This window comes from Phasianus colchicus, chromosome 10 (assembly GCF_987193195.1).
Source record: "Phasianus colchicus chromosome 10, bPhaCol1.hap1.1, whole genome shotgun sequence".
NCBI classification, from domain to species: Eukaryota; Metazoa; Chordata; class Aves; order Galliformes; family Phasianidae; genus Phasianus; species Phasianus colchicus.
This window is the reverse complement of record NC_143445.1, coordinates 17,086,284-17,106,507: the sequence shown is the minus strand read 5'-3', so window position 1 is coordinate 17,106,507 and position 20,224 is coordinate 17,086,284. Positions and strand designations below refer to the sequence as shown.

General features: G+C 37.3%; 1 protein-coding gene across 3 annotated transcripts in view; it reads right to left on the bottom strand.

Moving 5' to 3' along the window:
• MCF2L2 (MCF.2 cell line derived transforming sequence-like 2) overlaps positions 1-20,224 on the bottom strand; it is a 127,606-nt gene that overhangs the window by 72,446 nt on the left and 34,936 nt on the right. For all 3 annotated transcript variants that reach the window (XM_090147519.1, XM_090147520.1, XM_090147521.1), the window contains exons 6-15: positions 19,511-19,627; positions 16,443-16,592; positions 14,237-14,361; positions 12,573-12,687; positions 11,813-11,932; positions 9,968-10,159; positions 8,990-9,181; positions 8,447-8,624; positions 1,747-1,850; positions 1,141-1,229 (exon numbers count right to left, since the gene is read on the bottom strand). In XM_090147519.1, coding sequence (XP_090003645.1) covers positions 1,141-1,229; positions 1,747-1,850; positions 8,447-8,624; positions 8,990-9,181; positions 9,968-10,159; positions 11,813-11,932; positions 12,573-12,687; positions 14,237-14,361; positions 16,443-16,592; positions 19,511-19,627 — 1,382 coding nt within the window. The remainder of the gene's footprint in view (positions 1-1,140; positions 1,230-1,746; positions 1,851-8,446; positions 8,625-8,989; positions 9,182-9,967; positions 10,160-11,812; positions 11,933-12,572; positions 12,688-14,236; positions 14,362-16,442; positions 16,593-19,510; positions 19,628-20,224) is intronic.

Genomic DNA, 20,224 nt, shown 5'->3' with positions numbered 1-20,224 from the left:
GTTTGATTTGCATCAATTTCCCTTTGATATTACTAATTTTTATACAAAGTATTCAATATTTATTCTTAAACTTTGCTCTGTACCACAGAAAGACAATTGTTTTGTAAAATTTGATTTGAATAAACAGACTTGTTTCTTTTCTTTTCTTTTCTTTTTTTTTTAACAAATATTAGAAATTTCTTCTTGCTTTCTTTGTAACTGATGAGCTTGGCTCTGATGCTTAGATGTTATTTTGAGGACAATGAGGGAGTGTCCTTTCAGAGGTACCGTGTGGGGTTTTTTGTGTTTTGTTTTTGTTGTTTGACCTTACACTAAACCTCCAAAACTTTTACGGAACAAAAGGTAAAATGGATGTTCCCAAGAAAGGAGACAATTAAAGAATTTGTTTAGTGGGTTTATGAATGTGAAATTCTACGAAATATCAGAAGCTTAACCTATTCTTAACATGAACTTACACATTCTCCTTAGACAGTCATTACCTTACAGACGTGATTTGAAATGGAACTTATTTTGGTAGGTAACACATTTTGTACCTTCTGAGAACTAGCTGATAGTTTGGTGACCAGTGGTAGTCATAATTTTTATGCCCTACGAAAATACATTGAGTCTGCTGTAAGTTCAGATAGCAGTAAGTTTCATTTTTGTATGCCTCAGATTTGCATATTGTTACAACCTCTTGCTCTCGTATCAAACAACTTAAGTTTATACCTGTGTGAAACAGAGGCGTAACGTAAGAAAAAATTATCTCAGTTACCCTGAAGAAAACAAAGGAAATTGAATCAGTAGGGGTTTGGTTGGTAGCCTTGCTGCAGGGTTTTTTTTTGTTTGTTTCAAATTCTATTTCTTTGGCCTAGAGACAGTGCAGATCAACTGAAATTGTGTTTGCTTGACACTACTTGTAAAACTAAATAACTAAAGTATTGGTATTTTAGATGGCATAATTAATCTTTCCCAAGAGTTACTAGGAAGTGAGACTAGAAGACGATCAGTTAAATTAAAAAAAAAAAAAAAAAAGCTTCTCAGAGGGATACAGTCAAGTATGAGTTTTTTGAACACAGTGAGATGATCTTAGTAATTGGATAATGGTATCTTTGTCTACTGACTTACGACTAACGCAGTGACTGACGTGTGCTGCCTTACCTCCTCCTCGTCGACAGGTTCTCATCGCTTTCACTCATAACCAAGACTCTGCTAGATCCCCCTTGACTCGCTTCATGCATCACTTCAATCTGAACAAAAAGCATATACAATGCAAAAATACTTAGTTGCTCATACTTTTATTGAGAGAATTTTAATTCTTTACAAGCCAATGTAATACAGAACCAGTGTAGTGAGTCACTTGATAAGTTAATTTGCTTAGATGTGCAAGTTATATATAAAAAGTATCTTTTGTCTCTAGTTTTCCAATTCTATTGGTGTTAGGGGTATTCTTAACTCTGTGCAAAGTTATTCTTGGGTTCTTTCACAATAAGAAGTGAATTCATCTCCTTAGGTAGATAATCGTAGGCATAAAGGTCTGTTCCTTAGGCTCTGAAATACTGTGTTTTTGGGTTTTTTTCTGCCTGAAGCCAATGATGAAGACATTATTTTTAAAGTCTTTTGAATAGTGCCAACCAGAGAAGTCTGGGAAATCTATCTTGTGCCTCTGAGAAATCTTAAAAATAAATACAAATATGTAAATACATGTTTACATTGTTATGAATTCTCTTGGAGTACGGCATGTCCCGAGAACTTGGGGACTCCTACCTTAATTCCACCTTTAGTCTTCTTAATGCTTTTCTTTTTTGATAACTCTGCCTCAGAGATGGACTTTGGAGGACAAGTAATTTCTGCAGACCTCCTGTTGGTAGCTGAAAGAGTCAAAAAGAAAATAATGTTAGAAGACTTGTGCTAAATGTTGAAATCGTTCTTCCAAATAAAAGCAGTGAGCAGTGTTCCTTTTACTTCATTGATAATTGGTATCTGGCTTAGAGAATGGAATTGTAGTTGTAGTGGTGAAGGAGCAGCTGGCATCAGGGAATGCACTGTGGTGTTTGGTGCTCCCCTGTGTCTCAGATTGGCTGTAATGTTCAATGCCGTAATGACTGCTGCAGCTTGGCTTCCTCCTGGGCAACCATCCTTAAAGTAGCACAAATAAATTTTAGCCAACTACATCAGTGGTTGGATAATTTTCACTGATAGTTTTCAAGTTCATGGTTTGCTACTTGTTAGATTTTGCAAAGGAAGCACATTTTTGTTTTGGTAATAGTTCGATAAAGTCAAATTATAAAAGACTGTTTCTCATACAGTTTCATAACATGAGTGATCCTGAAAAGAGTAAATATGCAAGTATTCAGCAAGTAACTCTAATCATGTATGCACTGACAGTGAATCTGAGGAAATGATTTCAGGCTATGCTCTGTCATGTCAGGTTTGTTTGGCCTCGTAGGCTCTGAAAATTTGTTCACAGCAAGTTGTCTAAAGCTACTAGAAAATCATCCTTAACAAATTAACCTCTCATCCTGAGACTGCTATCCAAGGAAAAGTGTTAGAATGAACTAGGAGATGGAGAATTGTATATTCAATTTAGAATAGAAAATAATTTCTCAGTTGCAGGTTGTATCTTTAGTTGTACTAAATTGATAGTAAGTACACAATGTGTGTTATGTAAGTACAAGGCAAATGTGGCTCCTTCCTCTTAGTTGCTGAACTGATACAGACAAGCATGCACATAATGGTAAAAACAAATACATATACCAGGTGAAATGATGAAAGTAACTAGGTCAGGCAGCAAAGAACAAAAACACTGCAATTGTGAGATGAAGTCTCTTTGGTTTTATTCTCAGAAAACTTTCTAACTCAATAAGAACTTTTCCAGAATTAAAAGCTGGTGTTTTCAAATGCATCTATTAATATTTTGTTCATGAAACTGGGCTATAATTACTTTCTCTCTTTGGGAGAAATTGTGGATTGCTATTAAAAAGATGCTCCTTGATCCAGCAAATTACTCAGGACAGTCTTCTAGCTTAGTCATGGCTTCATCAGTATGATACATTTCAGAAGGAAGAATGCAGAAAAAAATCAAATGTAGCCATTTGTATTTTAGGGGAGGCAATTTGATTCAAGTTGCCACAGTAAAAAAGTACCCTCTTTTAATTTGACCCAAAATGAAAACAGGAAGCAATATGGTTTTGGTTATGCATCAGAGTATTTTTACGTTGTTGTCTGGTCTACATCCAGACTGTGCTTCATGTTATTATGTTTAAGTAGTTTTTGGAATAATTTAGAAAGAAAGAGCCCAAATAGCAGCCTATTACTATTGCCCTAATTGCTGCAAAACTAGAAATATTTCATAAGGGAAATTCCCTTCTAAAATTCAGTACAGTTAGCTGTTTCAAAGTCAGAGAAACATAAAAGAGCACAGCGACCTACAGGAAGAACAAAGGCACAGGAACAAGTGCACAACTAAGGTCTGCATGTTGGCAAGATGTTTTCATTTTATTGCTTTATTGTACTCCCCTGGATATTGGGTTAAAAATTCCAATTTTGAACTGGGTAATATTTTAAATTGTTTGCTGCTTTAAAAGAAAATATTGTTAAGGAGTATTGTGCATAGAATTAAATTTTTGTTGCAAGGCTATTTACAATAATACAGGGTTTAGGTCTATTGCTTTCGTTCACCTGGTGAATCACTTTGCTTCTCCTGTGGGGCCTTTGATAGTGCTTGTTTTTTATGAACAAGTTACATGATAAATACGGAGTTGCTGTTCCTGTTAGAACAAATGCAACTCATCAGGTAGCAAGAGACAAATCATGCAGTCAAGGCTTATGATGTGTAGACAACACTTCTAATATCATACTGTTCAAAGTATGTAAGTACTGTGCTTTAAATTCAGGTTGTGTGAATTTCCCAGTTACATGCTTCCCCATCTTTTTCTTCAGTGGAAGAGTTTGTGCATTCTCACTGATCACCCACAGCAGAATCAAAATCTTTCAGTAAGAACAGTCATGGAAATGACTAGTCTGCCAAACTGCTCATAGGGGCTTGCAGCATATGCTGTTCCATAGAAATGATTTACTGGTGGTTTTCTATGCTGGTGATGACAGAACAGAATGCTAAGGCAACTAAAGAAATGCCAGAGCATCTAAGATTTGTCATCAAATGGCTTGATACAGAAACTATTTTCCATTCTTAGGCAATATAATCACTGCTTCTCTGCTCCAGCAACATTGTTGTTGAGCCTCTTGAGAATCTGCCCATCTAGGAAGCATAGAGTGAGGCTCCCTGCAAGTGGAATGTTATTCTATAAGGAAACAGGCTGCTCAGTTTTCTCAGACTTGGCCCAATGTGATAGCAGCCCTACAGCCACAAAATGGAAAGCATCTTTTCGCCTCTTTTATAGAGATATCTTAAACTGAATAGTTTCCTAAGAACCATTAATGAAAGTCACATTCATCATCTTTTCTGAGTCAGCTAATCTCTCTGCTGCTTCATTTCCCCTGTACCCATCCCCAGACTCTTGAAAGATATTCTCCTTTAATCCTCTATCCAGATGTTATTAGTTAGTGAATGTTACGCATTAGTGACTGTGAGGAATGCTGGAAGGGATCCAATGAGCAGTCACACACATTTAAATAGGGTGGAACCAGTTTAGTTTTTATTATTTAAAAGACTAAAAAGCCTCCAGCTGTGTTCCCTCCATATGAATTTCATGTTCCAATTTGGCCTTCTAATATGCCTGTAAGGGTGAGTCATGGATTTTGCATGTGTGATGTGCTGCTGCAAATGATATTCTTTGCTTAATGAGCTAACAGAAATTTTGACTTCTCTGCTCCTGTACTTAACATTTATGCTGCACACAAGAAATCCCTAAGTGAATATTTTATAGCATTTAGAAAAGGTGCCAGAAGTAAAGCAACACATGCAATCCTAATTTTGCCCTTTTTCTGCTAAGGTATCTTGGTCCAACCACTGATGAGTATTTTGCACATGTATTATTTTCTCTCTCCCTCCCTAAGGATCCTTGCCACATTCAGTGTATAGAACACTGAATTAATGAGCCTCAGTATTCCAGTTTATCTGTATTTCTCAGTGGGGGCCCAGAGCCTTACTGTCCATGCAATATATCAGTCTCTGCTCTGAAAATATATATGCATATTTTTTAGAATAGTCCTTTTTACAATTCATGTGCTTCACAAATATCCAGTAAGTTTTTTTCACAGCACTTCTCAGAGTTGTTATCATCTACTCTAAGGTCTGAGTGCTACAGCTAAAGATCAAAGGAGATAAGACTAATCTGGAAGACCAATGTGACATTTTTAAAATGTAACTTTCACATTATTACAGATTATATGCCATTTAACATGTTCAAGCAGATACCCTGCCCAGCAATTCTGATTTCCGTCTTTCACTGTCCTTTCAACGTAGACCTTTTCATGTAGTGGCATAAGTAAAATCTGGTGGTTTTGTTTTCACTAGGCTAACACCCACATTAGTTTTTAACAGGATTGGAACCTTTACATTTACTGCATCAGCTTCTCTCTCTCTCATGTCAGAGAGAATAAAAGCAACAGAAAATAGTCACAAATGAAAAAAAAATCCAACCTACAGTAACAGTTTTTGGTTCTCTGCTTTGCTCCCACTAGGTATGTGAGTGTAAGTCAGATGGAAAGCAGTCAGAAACACACTGCTGTGTTACACAAAGAGAGAAAGAGAGACAGTGACAGCCCTGCATAGACCTTAAGTTGCAATAAGATGGTACTTTAAGGAAACAAGCACTGCAGAAGGAAAAGAAACATATTTTATCTTTGAGTGCCATACATTTTGGCTGACAACAAAGGAAATGAGCTGAACTGTAGCAAGTTCACCCATAATGAACATGTATGAGCTGAGAAGTTTTTTTTTCCAAGTGCATAAAACTCTGCCAAATCCAAAAGAAGGAACAAAATCAACTGACACTGCAATGTTTCAGCTTTGGCCAAAAAGGTAACTGAAATAAAGGAGGTTTTAGCCTTCTTCACTGAGATAGCTGAACCATTTCTATTGCATTTTTCCAAGAAAATGTCAGACTGAATAAAGAGAGCCTTTAGGAAAATTTCATTCCAAAGAATTGAAAATTGGAAGAATTAAAAATGAATGAAAAGAGAGAAGTGCTAACTACAGCCAACCCTAATAATTTATATTATAGTTGACCTTAAAGGTTCCTTCCAACCCAAACCATTCTATGATTCTGTGATACTATCTTTGAGGCTTTGTTGCATATCCCGCTGTGCCTGACAACCTACTGGCAACACTAGTCTGGATGGCGTGACTGTGTGAATCTATTCCAATTCACTCCCCTGAGGAACTTTGTACAGAAACTCAGTGCACAAACAGGTAGCCAAAACAATGCTGTCAGAAGTAAACTTGAGCAAAGGCATTTCTCTGAAGTGCCGCATCTTTCCTTCCAACACAGAAAGGGACAAGGTTAGCCATTAGCAGTATTCATGCAGGCTTCCATTGGTAACATTTTCTTGAAGTTACATACTACTAAAAAATTTGAAGGCATTTCTTATAAAAGTGTCAGAAGAATTTTCTGTCTTTTCTAGGTTGATCTATGAATAATATTTAAGCATATTCTCATAGATAATTGAATTGGTACAGACTTTTTAAAGTTGTTGAGCACCTTCATTCCGATATCAGTTTTCCATACTGGACAGGTCTGTCGCTATAAAATTCACAAGTTCATTTGCAAAATCAAAATGAGAAGAATTTAAAGTTTTGCCTCAGAATTTCCAGACCCATAGAAAAGCACTGGGGGCAATCTGGCTTGGGGGAGAGTTTAGAGTGCAGGTCTGAGCTGCCTTTCTGTGGATCTTCATTAAGCTAAGACTCTACCAATAGTCACCAGAGAACAGAAAGCCATCATTATAAGAAACTGTCACAGTCGTCTCCCTGATAGAAGTCTGCCCTTTTTCTCACATCAGCTCTCCCTGTGTCACCTACACATATGCACAGGTAAAATGAAATGTGCCACAGTTATATTATCAGAGTATTTCATGCTTAAGCATTCATATCTTTTAAGATTTTTTTCCATCAGCACACTGAACTGGGTTGAATTTTCCCTACCATTCCTTGTTAGGGAAATAGAGAGTCAGCAAGTAAAAACAAAACTAAACTAAACAAAATGTATTCTGGAATGAATACAACTTCTTTCCTTTCACAGACAACTATTGCAGTTCTGCTGTGGCATTGTTATATCTGCTGCTTAGGGACAAAAGCCTCTCTCTCATGCTTTCTATTTCTGTTGACTACATTTTATTGTCTTTGCCTGCCTTTCTATTTACTGAGCCTAGGAATATGGTTGTTTCCTGTTAGCATATTCTATTTTGCAAATTTTTAGAGATGTTCAGGCGCGTTCCAGGTAACAAATAACAACGAGTTACAATAACTGACTCAATAAGTTGCTCTTAGCCTCTCATGATGATTCTCTATATATTCCACCCATATAGAAATGCTGACTCTGTTGCTCCCATGTGCAGAATGTGAAGAAGGGGCACAGAGGAAATCCCAACAGAGGGTAGCTTCAAGAAGAACAGAATATCACAGCCTCGTTTTCAAGGCTTGGAGTAGGACTCAGTGTCCTCATTTCTATTCTCAGCCACATCTCAGACTCAGGCTGTGAAGCCCCTTGGTGAATCAGCTGCTTTATTTAAGCTTCAGTTTTCTTTCTGCAAAAGAGAGGTGAAAATACTTACCAGCCACAGAGTATTTGCAATGTGCTTTGGCATTCTGAGAGAAGGAGCAAATTCAAAGAATGATGCTTTGTAATGGACCCAAAGGATGCCATTAAACACTGTATGTATATTACTCATGGCACTTAAACTGTCAAAATGGTTATTTTACCATGGAGCTTAAAAAGTTAGAGACTCTGTGAAGTTATTCTAATCAATCAGTACTCTAGCAGAAGATTCCCTGTTAAAAAGCCCTTGGTTAAAGGCACATACTAACCTCAAAACAGAAAACTTTCTGTAAGTTCCAAGAAGAAGCAATGTTCAACTCATAATTGCTAAAGAACTATATTAGAAAGTGAATAAATGGTTATGCAGAGGAGAAAACAACGTTACTGTATGTTCACTGTAAAAGATATCTTCATGCTTACTTCACATACTTGCAGTTAGTTACCTGGTTTGCATTTTCAGTGAAGGATTAGCAATATATGACAATAAGAAAGTGTACAGAAAAGTATTCTATAGATGAGACCTAAGAAGAAGAGCCTGATTTTTTTATTTTTATTTTTTAAATCATCCTTGTTTGTGTGCTTGCAGTGATAAATTACTTCACATTCATTTTTAAATTCTGGGCCTACAAAGCTGACACTGAACATCAGGTGGAAGTTTTCATTCTGATGAAAAAAAATAAGCATGACCATGCATAAAAAGAGCCCTAACACTGCTGAGTATCTGAATGCAGATATTAATGGCCCACCTACTCCTGCTGGTCTGGTAGTTTTTGGTGATGCTCGTTTCGGGGAAGATTCAGGATGTGGGGCAACAGGTTGTACTGGACGGGTCTGTTTGGCTGCTAGCTTCTTCAGACTCACTTGCCTCTTGTCAAACATTTCTTGTACATCTTCTAGTTTTTGTAAAATCCTTTGGGCATTGGCCTAGGCAAAGAAAAGGCAAACAGTAGATGATTGTGAGTGCTGGACTAAGCAAAATAAGATGGGACTTGGGTTAGTCAGACTAGGTGTATTAGAGCTAAAGATAATGCAACCCAGCCCACGTACTTTGCATAGATCTGTTTCACCAAGCAGGGCATCGTGAGTCATGCAATTTTCTGGCACTACCCTGAAGAAATATGTGTAGAACTGCTCATATGAGTAAAACCTCTTGCCCCAAGTGCTTACCTCTGTGCCCTTTTGCTGTGGGGAAGGAGGCATATTTGTGCAGACTCATATACAGCCCAATAGTCTCTCATGTGCAAGACAATCACTGTTTTGTGAGTGCATACATGTTTGAGGTGTTTTACCTTTATTTCAGGTGTGAGAATTGTGTCAAACTGATTGTAGAACTCCTTTGGGTTAGAGAGTTGATGCTCCTTTGCTGTTGCCAAGAACTTCTCTATTTCAACGAGTGCAGTTTCAGCTCCCTCTTGTGACTGGCATTTGTCTACAGCTTGGGAAGCTAAGAGGTAGATTCCAGCTTCACACCATTGGCTTGCCTTTAAAGAAAAATGGGACAGTAAAGACTCCATTGTCACTGGAAGTCCATGTTGAGAAGTGCCATTTCTATCACCCATGAAATACAGATTTGCACTAATGTGTCACTAAAGGGAATTAATGTTACTTCCTCACATGCAGCAGGTCCTGTCCACAACACATCCCACCTAAGGGACATAGAACATTAGCAAATTAAATTCACCTCTCATGGGATAGATTTTTCAGTAACAGAAAAAAATATTCTGAGCAATAAGAATGCTACTGTAATTGCTGCAAATCAAATCTTTCTGCTGTACAACCTTATTTCAGTGTTTAATTATACAGTTATCCAAACCCAAAAATAAATATTAAACTATATGAGAATTCTCTAAAACTTCTTAGGCTCATTAAACTCCAAAGCAGATTTTCAGAATAATTTCTGGTAATTCTTTTAAGGAATTAGCATGCAGACATTCTCAGAGCATTTAGCTTTCTATTCCAGATGGATTCTATAAGCTGAAAAACAAAAGAACAGGCAGTAAGTTGTTTATTTTTCAGCATCAGAATGTGCTTGTTTCTCATTTCAAATTTAGCTCTATCTCAATTCTTTTTTAGTTTCATACTTTCATGATCTTAAGACAATAATTACAGGAAGTGTCTGCTATGGTTTTTAGAGCAATGGTTTCTGAATGAAATGGAGAAAAAAAGAGTAAATCTTTGTCCTCTTCATCTAAGTTGCCTATGCTTTTAAAAAGATTTATTTTCAGTAGAGTCTTCAGTAGGGCTGTACTCCAAAAAGACTCACTCACCTTATCTAATTGCTTATGCAGTTCAAGAGACTTCCCCAGAATATCATACTTTTTCTTGGTCTCATTAGTAAAGTCATCGCAAATACGCCTGAGTTCAACACACTTTGGTCTAATGGAGTCAACTGCATAATGGTTGTTTTGGATGAGCTGTTCTCCATGGAGAGCTAGAGTCTGGGCTTTCTCCAAAGGTTCCTGTTAAATTAATGAGAATCAATTCAAAGTTACATCTGGAAAGGAGATGTGTAGGTAAAGGCAGTGCACCTCTGTAACCCATGCTGTATCCTGTAGCTAACAGTTTGGGATATTCAACTAGCTGATGTGTTTTTAAATTTGTATTGAAGACCAATTTAATTGTTAGCATTATTTCTTTCTACTGTTCATTCTGCCTCCACTGACTACATTCAGAGATGAGTACCTCAACAGCCTTAAAATCATATAGAGCATGCATCTACACAAAAATGTCCCATCGCATGCTTAATCCAACTTGAGAGTTAGTAAAGCAGCACAGTAGAGAGGAGGAACCAGAGTAAAGTCCTACGATGAATCACAGTATGTCAGGCTGTGTGGGCTGAGCTCGTATCTGAAGAGCTTTGGATTATAAATTCTCTGAGGAGTGGGCATCTTCACAGAGGAGCAGAACATAACAGGCATGTGTTGCAATGTGTTTTAAACCACAGCTCATAAATATGAAGTTTCCTAGCCTTTTCCAGGGCAAAGTCAATCAGAATGAGTTTAAACAATTTGTGGTACTGAAATATTTTCTCTCCTCAGCTATTAGTTATCAGCTCTTTGCTGAATACTTTTAAATACAGATGGACTTCTTCCATTTCATAGAAAAAAATCCAACTACATCAGCTGTTGTTGGTTATTTGCTTCATCTGAGTACAAACATTGTTTATTAATATCATGAATGTCAAAGAGAAAAACATTCAGTGCTTTAATAGATATGCTTCAGACAGATCCTCACTACTAACTGCAGTAGTTTCTTGCCTAAACTGGAAAGTGTTATGTCTTTCTTTTCACATATTGAGGACACTGATATATATGTGTGGTGGTGTTTTTCTCCACTAAGTTTCCAATAATCCAAAAAACTATTTTTTTACATTTGCTGATTGACAGATATGTAATGCTTTTGTTTATCTTTGATTTGAATATAGATTTTGGAAAATTCTTCAGATCCAAGTAAAATTCTTATGTTTAGTCACCATATGATGAAATTAGAGGTGGCTAGCAGGGCAAAAAGTTATGTGATGTGGAGAATGGAAAGGAAATGTATGTTATTGTAACTTAAATTTCTTTAGACTTCTACAGAAGAGATGGGCAAAGATCACAATATTCCTAAATTTTAATCCTATGCTTATAAATATCATAATCAGCTTTTGCATATGTTCATGTGCATCCTATTCTAATTTGGCTTATTCATTCTATCCTTTCTAATAATACTGAAAGTAATGCATATCATAGGTGATGGATTTGCAAAGTCCAAATGTCTAGAAAAGAAAGCTATATATCAGAAGGTATAAGTGTTCCTGAAATTGCTATGAGCTTGAATGAAATAGTCTTAAAAGGTATCTTGCCAAGGGAACCTGTTAAGTCTTATGAGCTTTTCAGACTCCAGAGATGGCCCTAACTTTTTGTGATTTTAAACTCAGATATTTCTAGTTTTCCAGGTAGCAAACCAGAACTACTGAATTTGGACAACCTCAGATTCTGGAAATTAGGATCTGAATTTTGCAATTAGAAATAGTGACCCATGAAAAGAGTGTAAGTGTGATATAAGGATAGTGACAGAGAAACATCTAGATAATCATGTCTGGATGCTAGAATACTATATTGAATACAAACCTGTCCTTTTTCTTCCAGTTGTTTCTGTTCCCTTAGGAGGTGTTCTACTCGAGTCACACTGTCTCCAATATCAGAAAAACCTGCTTGTGCTTCCATGAGATTATCCAACGTTAATTTTACCTAAAACAAACAAAAGTAAAAAAAAAGAAAAACAACAAAACATATACATCACAAGACACTCAAAATTACAACAAATCTAAGACTTCTAAACATTCACTTCATCTTTTACAGGAGTCCGCATCTCAAATTTAATATTTCAATTCCTTTCAAAATGGTAAAACAGAAGAATGAGGAGCCAACTAAATAATTCTGTAAAGAGCTGCCCCCATTTTTTAGATTTATTTAGGCCTAAACAGTTCTGAAAATCTATGACTCTGCAATCTATCTTATTGTATTACTCCATTCTTTGCACTCATGGTTGGGCTTTCCATTTTTGTTTTCCACTGATTCAGTAGGATTGTGTGCTTAGCATCACAGAAGAAATGATACTTGGTAACATCACACATAAACACACAATGATTTATCATGAAGTTTGTGTTTCACATTTTGGCCTAAATAGCTGGCACTTTCTCCACTCAGCTTTACTGAAATGTTGTAAAAGATTAGATTATTACCAAGAATTTCACTTTTGAGTATGCATTTTATTTTATAATGAATGGCTTCTCTCCCCACCTCTTTTGTAGAATGCCATTTTTCTTTAAGTATGGGCAAGGTTTGACCATATTTACCAAATACTAGATATGACCAGCCAATGACTTACTTCTCTAAAATCATGTTCAAAGTGTCGAAGCTGCAAGCATTGTTCTAGTTTCAGGTGATGCTTGGTCCAAAACTGATCAAAAGCCTTTTCTGTTTCATCCAACTGAGCCAACAACCTATTAAGAAATTAGAATGAAAGAGTTATTTTCTATGGTTAATTTCTTTTAACTTACATCAATTGATGGCAAAAAGCACAATTTGGAGATGGTGGTAAGCCTATACCTATAGAAGATGCAGAACAATGTTCGATGTCAATTTTCCCTTGAGAAAAAGGGAACAAAAACTGAAGTAGGATAGAAGTGTGATGATGATAGATAACTATATGGATCTACTGTGGCACCTGTAGTCCCTTCTCCTGACCTGCAACAGTAATACAGACCTGCTCCATGTGCTGGGAGCCAGAAACAGCTGTCTCTCCCCAGCTTCCACCTGAATGTTCAAAGATAATTAGCTCCAGGCTAATACAGATTGAATACAATACAATTGTTAATTTACGGAACGCTTAAAGCAGAACTCTACAAGTTGCTTATTTTCTTCACCCATCAAAACTAGGCAACAACTGAATTACTTTTCCTTGTCCATCTCTCCTAAACACAATGAATTAGAAGCTCATAATGCCTCCCATTGACAGTGTTTTACTTCATGTAAATAATGAAACATTCACAAAGAAATCAGTATCAAGTGATCTGTCCAACAGCACACTAGTGAGTCATTCTCACAGTCTCTCAATGATCTATTATGTATATTACAAAGTAGAACAGTTTAAATAAGAAGAGAAGAGGGAAAAAATGAAAAAATGAAAAAATATTCTTCTCTGAATATCCTTTTTTTTTTAATATCTGGCCATCCTTCAGGCAGGCAGGGGACCAGGCAAACGCAGTGAATGCTAGAACCAAGTGACAGACCAAAAGCTCTTTCACACTGCGGTCAGAAACAAGTTCTGTTTTCAATCTATCAATGAAAAATCTCTTTATAATCAAAGCTACTTTTTGAATTCAAGACGAATTTACAAATTCCTTCATTAATTAAAGGAAGACTGATTAAAGGATTTCAAAGCAGCCAGTAAAAAATATCAGGTTGACATTTGGCAGCTTTGTTCTCACTGAATGCAGACACATTGAAACTAGCATGACATTTCTCTATCTACTGTGTTACATGGAACAACAGAAACTTCTAAGCAGTGACTAAAATCTTTGTAATAACCAGCATTGTAGGAAGGAACAGTAATTACTCTCTTTATAAATCTGCAAAGGTGCATATTTCAGAGTATCATCTACATTTGATCCTTCTCCAGTGTTTCCACAGACATGCACAAGCACATTCTCTTTCAGATCACATGGATTCAGATGTCACATTTTAACTAGGCACAGAAACACGGAAGATGTTATGGGGAAAATAAGTCCCACATCAAACCTTCCATTGGGTAGGTAGTGGTCCAACCAAAAATTACCATGAAATTCAGGACTTGTTTGAACATACTTTTCCAGTTTAATCCAGTAACTTCCTCGAAGTCCTACTTACTTCTGTATCCAATAAATCCTGAGTAACTAAACAGTGGGAATTTATAGTATCTATATTTTAATAATATAAGTAAGGACATAAACGACATTTGCATTTCTTAGGAGTAAACTAGCAAGTTGTGCAAGGTAGTCAATCTTCACTAACCTTTCCACTGTTGCCACATTTTCCAGTTCATCAGGGCTGAGTTTGCTGTTGGCACTTCGGGTGACTGGCTCCCTAATGCACGTCAGTAATGTGGCCCCCTGCTTCACAGCTAGTTTCAGCTCATCCTGAGGAACAAAGAACAAGCCAAACAAATTGTATGTACATATTTTAAGAACACTCCCATTTCTTAGGTGGACAACAGTAATGCTAAAGGAAGATACTTCTAGGTAGGTAGTAAATACTAGGAACAAAAAAACACCAATGCTTACCAATAATGATATGTCTTTCTATGAATGCAGAGACTAAACCTGTTCATTTTGAACAGTAGATATATTTCTGAGAAAAAGAATATTGCATAATTTCTGAGCATATTGCATTTCTGACCAGAAAACTTTCAGAATAACATTCTAACACAAATTACATGTGTGCTGTCAATTGTTCAGTCAGCCATGACAACACACTTCTTAATGGAATTTCTTTAAACAACATTATGACATGATAAGCCACAGCCTGCCAGCTGCCAAGGAGTCAACCACAGGAGAAGGTACTTTCTTAGCTTTCTTAGATGAGCAACAAAAAGAACAATAAGGCTTAAAATTAACATCAGCTAAGGAGTCGCCACTTCACTGCATACTTGAATAAAACTCTTCAGAAATCCAACTGTAAGTCACAAATGGATTCTTGTGAAACACTAACATTACTGTTTTCTCATAAGCTAGGGATTCCTGGCCCTCTCCTGTTTCCAGCATTGAAGGAGGCCATACAAAGGAACACCACAATCTTTGGAGATTACTTAATGGGAGTTAATGTCAACTGGAATAGGGCAGGATAGAAAATGTCCATGTGCTACCAATTGAAAGGAGACCATGAGAGGAGAAAAAGACAGTGAAGAGCAGATTCGTAGATTCTGCAAGTCAGCAAAAAACTCATTTTCTCACAACTGAATCCTTCACACAGATTTTCTATTAACATATTTGCTTCCTCCACACTGTTTTGAGTGGTAAAGCCCCCAAGACATCAGTATAGAAACACTTATTAAAAGCTTTCTTCAGGAACCCTTCCTGCTGCTACACAAAGCTGCACAGCTCTCCCACTGAGGTAAGATTAACAAAGGTGCCCTTTACCATTGTATTACCTGCACTGTTCTGCCAGATTTTATGGAAAAGAGTAGCAAAGACATAGCCAAAGAGCTAGGGGATGCTTTAGAGCTGCAGAAGCAGCTTTGGAGTGTGAGGAAAACTACAATAAAAATGTAATCAAAGAGGAAATTAGCATTAAGAGCCAGGCTCCAACATGTGGAAGAAACCATTATCTTTTGACCAAAAGCAATTGAGGCAAGGCAGTTTCTTACAGCCTGAAGAATTCTGAGTATTCTTTCTAACCAGTCTTTGGTACCCAGCAAAAGTGCTGTAAAAGATTTTCACAAGTCATGGCAATTCCTTAGGTTCTGAAGGCAATTATTAGAAAGAATCGGAATGGCTAACAAGTCCTGCTGTTTAACACAACAGTAACACATGGCTGGGACAGAACTGCTACTAAAGGCAACTTCATCGATCATTAAAAAAAAACCAACATTTAAATGCCACCCCAAAATAATAGAAGTTGTTTACTACCCTTCTTCTCTGGGAGGAAAGCTCCAGGATCTTACTGTTTTTTATGGGTAGAACTCTGTTCTTCATTCCCAACTGAAGCTAATGGTTATTTCTGTACTCGTGCTAAAATAATAAATTTCCTTTTGTGTTTAGCCTAAGGTGCTTATTGACAGCAATAACATTTTCTTTTGAGTCTTACTCTGCCAGGCTAAAAAGGCACTAGTCTGTTTTTAATGCTTTTAATCCATTCTGTAATATTTTAGTCATCAACTAAATAGATCACTATCTATTCCTGAATTATTCTTACAGATGTTCTCTACATCTGCTCCAATATGAGTTCATCCTTTCTGAAGAAAACATCATCAGGAGCCCATGCTGTTCTAGTTGTGATCTCATTATACCCTCCTATATAGCGGCAGTGACACCTCCCTGTTCTATCATTCCTGAACCTGTGGAGTCCTTTTCCATAGCTGCATTGAATCAATTTCCTGAATCCAATTTTCTTCTCCTAGTCAGTAGTTTTCAGATGATAGAATCCCAAAAGATGGCAGAAAAATTTGTTGAATTAAAAACCATATATTACACAGATTGAGTTGTCACAAGACACCATTCACCTTCAGCTTGCTATGGTGGTCAGTGTGTGCAGATAGGAGCTCCTCCGTACATTGCACATCATTGGGAAGTTCAGTCTCTGCTAAGTCCGTTCCAAAGGTCTGTAGCATCTGTGCTGTTGTTTTCACTGTCATTGCGAAGTTTTCAATAGCCTGGAATGGTGGAAGCACAGAGTCACAGACTACTTACTTACCACTAGCATGTTAGCTGTGCTCAGTTCTTCAAACATATTATTGCTGCAGTGCCTGGCAGTTGGCTATATTGCCTTTTTTCAGCAGATGTGACAGAAGTTACAGGTTGAATCCTGTGCCACAAAGGATCTTTTCACAGAACTACAAGTTTTACCATATCCATGAACCAGATGGGGAACTTCCAGAGCTTAAGAGACATAATGAAACGACAGAGGACATCAGCTTCAAAGCCCAGATGGAAGCTTCTGATCCATTGCCCATGCTTGCTGGAAGTCTTTGTTGTGTTTAAAGATTTTAATTAAGGCTTTATTTAAGTTAAGGAGATGCCACAAGCATATACGCCTTTTTCTTTTATATTTATACAGCCACTGTTCACTCAGCAGCAATCCATTTCCCTGTAGGCTTCTCAAACTGTGCATCTCTGTTCTGCCTACCTGTATGTGATGTATTCTAGTCACTTCATCCCATCTGGCCCTATTACCACAGCAATACAAGAACTCGCTCACAAATATAATTAAAATGCTTAAATTCATTGGAGCATCACTTCTTTACAGAATCACAGAATGGTCAGGGTTGGAAGGGACCTCAAGGATCATGAATCTCCAACCCCCCTGCCACAGGCAGGGCCACCAACTTCCCCATTTAATACTAGACCAGGCTGCCCAGGCCCCATCCAATCTGGCCTCGAACACCTTCAACTTGGGTGCACCAACTTGAACTTTGACAAAATGTAGATTTATTGCAGAAAGTGAAAATGAGGAAGGCTTAATAAGAATCTTGCCTTTTCAGAGTAGAATATACTGGTCAGACTTATGAGATGCAATTGAAACCTTTGTATCTTGTAGCAAGAGCTGCACAGGGTATTTTTTCATGATTGTGCCCTGGTTTCTTTAGGATAATCAAAGACTGTATTGTTCCACATAGGTCTTTATTCATTACATTTTTTTATCAGAACAATACAATGTTCTGAGGCACAAAATAGCACTAAAGATGCTCTTATTCCCAATCAAATGTTACACAGCTGTTGCAAGCTGTATTCCCTTTTCTAGCAATGATGGGAATTCCTAATTTGCAACTATTTCAGTTGAAAATTTGCAGTGTGCTCTGTGAAAAACAAACTGAAGGTAGGTTATTATTCAAAAGGTGCAGTGATAAATTACATTTCACTTTATGTGATCATAAAGCATGCCCTGATGAGGCAATGCTAGACGAGTTCATAGCCTTCATCATTCTTTGCCCCTTGTAAATTCATGCCTGTTTTCAGCAGAAGCAGTATAGACTGATGTATGATCTGGCTCAGTTCTTAGCAGCTGTGACATGTTCTCTCCAGTGAAACTACTGAATTAAAGTTGGCTTAGATGCTGCACTTCTGACTGCAACACAGACAAAGCCATCCATAATCAAGGGCTGTTTACTAAGAGACTACTGTACTCTGTGAGCAAGAAAGCTCACAGGCTCCTACCTACTTAAGATAAGAAAGCAGAATCAAAGACAAATGTGGTGAGATTGTTGAGTCAATACCATTTAGGAACACTTTAAAGATGTTTCAGAATAAGATTACAAAATAAAAATAAAAGAAGAAAACAGAAAAAAAAAATCCACAACCCTGGTAGGCAAGATTTGGCAGGACAAGACCTGAGAACACTAAGATAAGCAGACAGTGTGATGAAGACACTGCACCTGCAAGACTGAAGGTCAGGCTTTCTTAAGCTGCCATATAGGCCAACACTTCCTTGCTGGCAATCTCTTACCCAGCAGAGATTCCCTGGCTAACTGATTCCAAAAGCACCATGAGCACATCAGTGTTTCATTTAGTTGCACACATGGCTCCACTCATTCTTGTGTGTTTGAGTAATAAATTGTTTCATATTCCCAAGTTCTGACTGTGGTTTTGTCTTCAAGTCTCTAAGCTTGGTGAAAGTTATTTTGATTACTTCCAAGCTACCACAGAAAAGCCTTTTCTGAATGTTAGACCTAGCTGCAGGTCAGCAACAACACTTACACCCAAGGCTTTTCCAAACACAGCAAAACATTGGGCCTCCTTAGATATGAGCTCTAAACATAACAGTTTTGCAAGTAGACCCACAAAGGCAGATGGAAACATTGCACACAGCCTCAGGAAAATTTCTTCATCTTCTAGGACACAGCTTTGCACCCTTCCACTTAGATAGGAATAGACGACATTTCAGCAGTTTACATGCCAAAGTCTGGGGTCTGCTTTTTTTTTTTTAAATATCCATAATGAAATGTTTACACTGTTTTGAAGCAGTCACTGAAATATATTAACCAACCCCAAAAGGGAACAAATAATCAAACCTGTAACAAGTTTCTTAAAAGGCAACAGAAGAGAAAGTTTTCCAGCCTTCCTACAATTATTAATTGTTCTTGAGTTATTCAAAATATGATTCATCTGGAGTGTATTTTTACATAGCTCAGAAATGAAAACAAAGGGAAATAAAATACAGTGTTATGAGTATTTTTCTTCTCTTAAAAACATGGATATAATTGCTCATTAACATAACAGTCTTGACCTTTCATTCCGAACAGTGCTAAAGCATATGTTCAACTGCAGCCATGAGCTGAAGGCCTATGAATCTCATCAATTATTCAAAAGTTAAGGATGAGGCTAAAGTTCAGCTGAGTAATAATAATACAACATTGTAGGACCAAGTCCAGGTCGATAGTGAGATATAAATTACTACTTCTACTTCTACTACAGATTTTGGGGGAATTTTCTCTGTTTGAGTAATGGATCTCCTCTTTCCATGAGCCTCTAGTAAAATCTGTAGGCTGCGGAATTTCTACTTAATTGTTGCTTTCCATTCATCATCTGGACACTTGTAGATATAGCCATGTGTAAGAACAACACCAGCACTCACAGTTCGGTGATGTATCCACTGACTGTGGCCGTACTCCAGGGTTCCTCCCAGCTCCCGGGTCAGCTGACATTTATCAATATAGCCATGAAGATCAGAGACAGAATTTAGCATGATGATCTGAAACAGATCCAAATACAATGGACAGAGAGAAATAATGAGTCCTTCAATCACTGTTCCTAGGATCTGGGTTTGCCTTAAACATACATAACCATGGTGCAGTTCCACCACTGACAGTAATTTCTCATTATATATCTGTTCATGTAATTGCCACAGCTTTTTTTCCTTTAGATTTTGGCTTCTATAAGCCTATGACCATTCTTGCCCTACCCATGATTTGATATCATGTTGCCCTTGCTAGGCCAAGGAGGCAGCCATTTTCCATATGCCTCAAAAGCAAAAGTACGGATGTATAATGCTCACATGAACTTCCATCAAAATAACTCCTCGTTTTTGTAAGACTGCTCTCTAGGACATAAGTGGACACACCCAAGTTAGCTCAAAATTCTGAATGTCCAAAAAGACTCCAACCAAAATACGTATCTTGATCTGCATGTAGGAAAGGTAAGTTAATATTTAACACTTAATGCAGTGCCTAATCCCTGCCTACCATTAACCTCTGTTCCAACTCCGACAGCTTTAAATAGGATTTGAAATGCAACACTGTCATCAAATAGATTGCTAGAAGTACAATCTCTGGTATAACAGTTGCTAAGG